The 7,525-nt window shown below is 40.1% G+C and overlaps 1 protein-coding gene across 1 annotated transcript; it reads left to right on the forward strand.

The window, feature by feature from the left end:
- Nucleotides 1-6,199: 6,199 nt before the first annotated feature.
- Nucleotides 6,200-7,298, forward strand: LOC107908047 (uncharacterized). Its single transcript, XM_016835321.1, has 3 exons — nucleotides 6,200-6,404; nucleotides 6,641-6,850; nucleotides 7,000-7,298. The coding sequence occupies exons 1-3, from the start codon at nucleotides 6,200-6,202 to the stop codon at nucleotides 7,296-7,298; spliced, it is 714 nt and encodes a 237-aa protein (XP_016690810.1).
- Nucleotides 7,299-7,525: the final 227 nt, after the last annotated feature.

Consider the following 7,525-nt stretch of genomic DNA (forward strand, 5'->3'; position numbering starts at 1 on the left):
TCACGTGGCCAAGGCCAATTTGGGCCGAGTGGGCCACATGGGCGTGTAGGCCCATTTTTTTGAAAATTTTTGTAAGGTTGTAGGGTTGCCCAAGTCGACTGTAGACCTACTGTAGAGTCGGTAAGCTTTACTTAAACCCCTATATGTATGATCATTCTGTCTAATTTCTATACCGAGCGTGACTTATGATATCTGAATATATGTACTATTAATTGCATAATTGCATGACATATTTTGTATGTTGCATTGCATCGGGGTGGGTTGATGATATTTGGAGGAAGTGTCTGCAAGATTATTAAGCCTGTTATCTAGTAGCTCAGCTGCAACCTTCTGATTATGTGCCGCATTTCGGTACCGCATGGTGTGTAGGGATGGGTGGGTTGATTTAATCCCCACATGGTGTGTAGGGTTGGACGAAGATGGTGTGTAGAGGCTAGTGGGAAGGATTCTGATTTACTGTATCTTCATTTTGTATCTGATATGGTCCAAGGCCCTAATGTGTTTCTAAGACTGTATCTGAATGGGCTAAGGCCCAAACTGATTCTCTGATGGTCACAGGCCTCAGTCTGTATCTAACTGAATTCTGTTGATTATCTGTATGCATGTTTTCTATGGGGATTACACACTGAGTTTGCAAAAACTCACCCTTTCTCTATTTAATCTGTATAGGTAATCTCCAGACTTGACGAGTCGATGCAGCGGAGGACTTGACGGTGGCTACACATAAATTTTAGATTGTTTTCTGCTAATACCTAGAATTTATTACTTATTTGGGGTTTTTGATGTATCTTCTAAACTATGGACTGGTTGGCTTTAAATTTGGGACTTTATACTATTTTTTTTAAAAACTAAGTTTTTCGTAAATAAAAACGATTTTCCCTAAATTAATTGGTTACAAAAGCTACCGTTAAGAGACAAGTTTTAAAGCAAATCAACTATTTTTTTGAATTAAATAAAAGCTAACTTACTGTAACAATTTTTAAGCTCGACAATCTTGTCTTTATATCCATTTCCATGTGACATCACCAGATTCAGCTTTAACGTCTAAGCCAGGGTTGAAGCTTGAGGTTACCAAATTCGTTGCTCACTGTTTGACTTGTCAGTAGGTTAAGGCTGAGCATCAGCTACCTTCAGGTTTGCTGCAGCCGGTTAAGATACCGTTATGGAAATGATAGCGAGTAACGATGGACTTTGTTAGTGGGTTGCCTCTAACACCAAATAAGAAGGATTATGTCTGGGTCATCTTGGATCGATTGACGAAGTCTATGCATTTCATCCCAATAAGGACAGACTTTTCTCTTCAGAAATTAGCTAAACTCTACATATCAAAAATAGTGAGACTATATGGGATACCTGTTTCGATCATTTTCGATTGAGATCTTCGTTTCACGTATCGAATTTAGAAGAAGCTTCATGAGGCTCTGGGTTCAAGATTAGACTTCAGTACTGCTTTCCATCCTCAGACAGATTGTCAGGCGGAGAGGGTGATTCAGATATTGGAGGACATGTTGAGGAGCTGTGTTATTGATTTTCGAGGTAGTTGGGAGGAGTAATTGCCATTAGCGGAGTTTGCCTACAATAATAGCTTCCATTCTAGCATCTGGATGGCACCTTACGAGGCACTATAAGGTAGTAAATGTCGCACTCCTTTATGTTGGACTGAGTTGGGCAAGCAACGTATTCTGGGTCCTGAGTTGGTCTTTGAGACAAAGGATAAGGTTATATTGATTCGGGATCATTTGAAAGCGGCTTCTAATTGGCAGAAATCGTATGTAGAATTGAAGAGGCGTGAGATCCTGTATTCTGTGGGCTACTTAGTTTTTCTCAGTTTTGCCATGGAAAAAGGTTCTGAGGTTCGGTCGTAAGGGCAAGCTGAGCCCTCGATTTATTGGACCTTACCGCATTCTGAAACGTGTGGGACCTATCGCTTATCAGATGGAGTTACCTTCAGAGTTGGACCACATTAATGATGTTTTTACGTCCCGATGTTGAGGCACGACCGCTCTGATCCCACACATGTTATTTCTGTTGAAGAGATTGAGGTTAGGCCAGACTTGACCTTTGAGAATGAGCCGGTTTAAATTCTGGAGCATGATGCAAAGGTCTTTAAGAAAAATTCTATTCCTTTAGTGAAGGTTCTATGGCGTAATCATAGCATTGAGGAGGCCACATGGGAGCCTGAGAATGCGATGTGTCAGCAATATCCTCATATGTTTTGATTAGGTAAAATTTAGAGGACGAATTTTTTTTAGAGGGTAGAGTTGTAACGCCCCAAAATTTCTAATTTCATTATTGTGAAAATATGACACAAGTATCTGTCAGCTTTAGTGGTTATGTGTTCTGGGAGTGTTTGGGAGGTCCCAAGTTCAAGCCTTCTCTTGGGCAAATTTTGGTATTTTGAATGAATTAGGTCTTACTCTTGTTCAGTAGGCTTTTATTTGATTGTTGGGTAAATTACATCATAATGGGTTTGCTGGTCTGGTGGTTAAATGGTGTGTTTTTATGGTGGAGGTCTTGTGTTCGAATCCCTATGCAGCCAAGGGTATTATTTTTTTTGCTCAGATTTCTGGATAGAGTTGTGTAATAGGAGGATTCTGAGTAGTGGGTGTGTAGTGGGAATTAGGGGAGAAGATTAAGAGATTTTGGGGTCTATCGGGATTTTATTTTATTTTTTTCCCATAACCGAGTTTTGACTCTCTTTTCCAAAAAAATTTATGCAGTGTATTCTTCTCCATCTCTTTTTGCCAAAATTCTCTGAGTTTTTCCATCTTTCTCTTCTTTTTCTTCTTCTTGATTTTTCCCTAATCCATTTATTTTCTTTCGTTTTCGCACGTGGTTAGTACTCGCTTAGTTTCTGTAAGTGTTTCTCTTCGTTTCTCTCATGAATCTCTTAACGACTAAAGTGGTAATGTTTTTTCTCTGCGATTTGGGCGTAGGGGGAGGCTCGGACAGGTGAAGTAAGTGTTCTCGTCTTAACAATAGTTAAACGGAGGGTTATCGTTGGTGGTAAGTTGGGTTTCTGTTCGTTCTTGGTTGTCAATTCACTTGTAAATCCATTAAATTGATGTTGAGTATCTTGATTATAGGCTTTGGAGTGCTCGGAGACTATTTTAGCATCAAACAAAACCAGGTGTGTACCTGAAACGCAAAAAAATAGGATCTAGTGAAAAGCCGAAATTGCTTTGTTGTTTGGACAGTAGTAGTAGGCTAACTTTGAAAAATCGCCATAAATTGTGAAAAGCGAATTAGAGGATGAAAAAAGATATGAAATTAAAGCTTATTGAGTCTAGTTTCTCATAGAAGAAATGGTGTAAGTAATGAAATTGTAAATCGTAAGGTATAATAAACTTTATGAGACAAGGTCTGACTGTATTTGGGTTCCCCTGTTCTAACTTTGGAAAATCATCAAAAATTGGATAAAAATAATTAGAGGTTAAAATTGACATGTTTAAATTATTAATGACTCTATTTTCAATAGAAACAAATGGAAACATCATTTAAATTTTTTACTAAGAGATGATTAATTTTTATCAAAGAAGGGTCGCAGTTGTCAGACAACAGAATAGGGGTAAGTTTGAAGAATTTACTATACTTATTGGTTGAACCAAAAAGTATGAAAATTTTATGGTAGAAGGGTATTTGATTCTAGTTTCAAAGACATAAGTAGATTTTAATTCAGAATTCTGTAGCTCAAGATATAAATAATTTAGTAACAGTGAGTCAAGTAGACAGCTTTGAAGGAACATAAAAGTAAATAGTGAAAATATATATGAACAATCGGGTTACATTAAAAATGGATCATGTGGGCAAGGCCAATTTGGGCTGAGTGGGCCACATGGGCGTGTGAGCCCATTTTTCTGAAAAGTTCTGTAAGGTTGTACGGGTCTCCCAGGTCGACTGTGGACCTACTATATGGTCGATAAGCCGTACTTAGACCCCTATATGTGTGATATGTCTGTCTAATTTCTATACCGAGCATTACTTATGATATCTGAATGTATGTACTATTAATTGCATAATTGCATGTCTTATTTTGTATGTTGCATGATATCTGAATGTATGTACTATTAATTGCATAATTGCATGACATATTTTGTTTGTTGCATTGCGTCGAGGTGGGTTGATGATATTTGGAGGAAGTGTCTGAAAGGCTATTAAGCTTGTTATCTAGTAGCTCAGCTGCAACCTTCCGATTATGTGCCGCATTTCGGTACCGCCTGGTGTGTAGGGACGGGTGGGTTGATTTAATCCCCACATGGTGTGTAGGGTTGGAGGGAGATGGTGTGTAGAGGCTGGTGGGTAGGATTCTGATTTACTCTATGTGCGTTCTTTGTCTGATATTGGCCAAGGCCCTAATGTATTTTTGAGACTGTATCTGAATGGGCTAAGGCCTAAACTAATTCAGTAATGGGCACAGGCCCCAGACTGTCTCTAACTAAATTTTATTGATTATCTGTATGCATGTTTTCTATGGGGATTACACACCGAGGTTGCAAAAAGTCACCCTTTCTCTGTTTAATCTGTACAGGTAATCCCCAAACTTGACGAGTCGGTGCAGTGGAGGACTCGACGGTGGCCACACGTAAATTTTAGACTGTTTTCTGTTAATGCCTAGAATTTATTACTTATTTGGGGTTTTTTAGGTATCTTATGGATTATAGACTGGTTGTCTTTAAATTTGGGACTTTATACTGTTTTTATGGATTTTAAAAAAAAATTGCAACTTCACAAAATATGGTTTTTTTCTTCTAAAAACTAAGGTTTTTCGTAAATAGAAATGATTTTCCTTAAATTAATTGGTTACAAAAGCTTCCGCTAAGAGACAAGTTTTTAAGCAAAAATAACTAGTTTTTTTTTCGAATTAAATAAAAGCTAACTTACTGTAACGATTTTTAAACTCGACAATCTTGTCTTCAAATCCCTTTCCATGTGACATCGCCAGAGTCGACCATAATGTCTAGGCCGGGTTTGAGGTGTTACATTTAGTTGTATCAGAGCCAGGTTGCAAAACACGGCTATGGATTTGGGTTTTAAAACTTGGTTTTAAAGAGATGATTTTTAAATGGTTTGAAATATTTTTGACTGAGTATGTGGTACACCGAGTTTCCAGCGTCAATTCTGTTAGTGTTCTAAAAACTCTGATAAGTTTTTGAAAATATGAGTAGTATATTCTGAAACTACTATAGGTAGTACACTGCAGATAGTGTATACTGAAAATAGTAGGAAAATTGAAAACTGTAGTAAGACTACGATTCGTGATAACAAAATCTAAACTTTTGATACTATTTTGCATAAAATATCTACTAATAGATATCGAAACTGTAACTGATTCATAAAACCGTTAACATAGATAAGCTGCGAATTCTATGATGAGTGCACGAGGTATCTGCAAATGGGGTACTAGAGGCCGAGGTAGAGGCCGTAAAGGGGCTCGAGCTGAGTCATCGTCATTAGACAGCATGCCGAATCTAGATACGAGCGAGATATTGGTTTCACCTGCTACAGACACTGGTTCTCATGATCGCATGGCCAGGGACGACGCCTTATCCCAAGCTATGTTGAGGATATTAGAGAGGGTCGTTGGGTCCAACACTTGGTCTGGAGGCCGAGGGTCGATTACAAAACGACTCTGACCCAATGGGATGAGTTATTAAGGGGTGTCACTAGAGTCACCCCTAGCATGGCTGTGTACTAGATGGAGGCCACAGAAAGAATCATGGACGATCTAGACTTTACCCCTGAACAGAAATTGAAAGGGGCTGTTTCTTTGCTTCGCGATGAAGTATACCGATGGTGGCTGATCATTAAGGAGGGCACTCAGGCCGAACGACTGACTTGGGATTTCTATAAGTCTTCTTTTCAAGGTAAATAAGGGGGGCAAGATACATTGATGCTAGAAGATGTGAGTTTCTGAATCTCACACATGGGGATCATTCAGTGGTCGAGTATGAAGCCGAGTTTTTGAGATTGAGTCGCTATGTGTGAGGCATGGTAGCGATTGAATATGACCGTTGTGTCCACTTCAAGGATGGACTCAGGAACAGTTTTGAGAGTTCTGATAGCTCTACAGAGGGAGCGTGACTTTTCAGCACTGGTAGAGAAGGCGAAGATTGCCGAGGAAGCGAAGCACACTGAGCGCCAAAATTGGGATTAGGAGAGAGGCAAGAATAAGAGGGATTTGGAGCCCTCGAGTTCTATGATGAGGCCTAAGAAAAAAGTCAGATTTGATGGGTCTGTTAGAGTTGAGGCCCCTATTGCACTTACTGGGATCACGCTTTGTGGGCATTGTGGAAGACGCCATCCGGACGAATGTTGGAGGATGACTAGGGCTTGTTTAAGATGTGGGTCTATTAAGCACCATGTTCGAGAGTGTCTGCTGAGGGCCGATCAGGTGCAAGCTACAGGTTTTGGTACTGCATAGCCACCGGGGGTAGTTTAGCAGCCGCCTAGGGGTTGTGGTCAGGCTAGGGGTGGTAAAGGTATGGGTCAGGGAAAGAGAGCACCGGGTAGAGGTACTAGACAGGCAAGGCGAGACAACCGACCCTAGTTTTTGCTACTCATTTTTGAGAGGATAAAGGTGCTTTAGACGTCATCACGGGTACATTTCTTATTTTTTATGTGCCTTACACTGCATTGATAGATACAGGATCTACGCATTCCTATGTTGCTTGTTCTATTTCCAAAAACCTAGGGATTCCGGTTGAGAGTACTTCTAGTGAAGTGATTGTGCTAAGCCCGCTGGGGCAATCTATTAGAGTTAGAAAACTGTACAGGGATATTTTTTTAGAGGTTCAAGGGATGGTATTTCTGGCTGATTTGATGGAGCTTCCGTTTGGAAGAGTTCGATATGGTATTGGGGATAAACTAGTTGGTCAAGCATCGTGTCAATTTGGACTGTGCGACTAAGAGGGTCGTATTGAGAACTGAAGGGGGTAATGAAGTAGTTGTGATTGGGGGAAAGCCAGAATTACTTGGCTAACGTGATCTCTGCATTGGTAGCTAAGAAACTGGTTCGCAAGGGATATGAGGCGTATTTGGCCTACGTAAGTGTTTCTGCTTTTGGGGACTTTACGATTAAGGATATCAGAACTATGAGGGATTTTCCGGACGTCTTTCTTGAGGAGCTACTGAGTTTACCTCTGAATCGGGAAGTGGAGTTTGGGATTGAGCTTCTCCCTGGTACAACTCTAGTATCTATCTCTCCTTATCGAATGGCACCGAAGGAGTTTACAGAGCTCAAGGCTCAAATTCAAGAGTTATCGGATTGTAGGTTCATCTGCCCTAGTGTGTCCCCGTAGGGAGAACCTATACTGTTTGTTAAGAAAAAGGATGGATCCATGAGGATGTGTATCAACTACCGACAACTAAATAAGTTGACTATTAAGAAAAAATATCCACTTCCGATGATTGATGATTTGTTTGACCAGTTTCAAGGGGTGTCTGTGTTCTCCAAAATTGACTTGAGTTGAGGGTTAAGGAGGCTACGAGTTCCTAGTGATGCCATTTGGACTGACTAATGAACCGA

This window comes from Gossypium hirsutum, chromosome D02, assembly GCF_007990345.1.
Source record: "Gossypium hirsutum isolate 1008001.06 chromosome D02, Gossypium_hirsutum_v2.1, whole genome shotgun sequence".
Classification (NCBI taxonomy): Eukaryota; Viridiplantae; Streptophyta; class Magnoliopsida; order Malvales; family Malvaceae; genus Gossypium; species Gossypium hirsutum.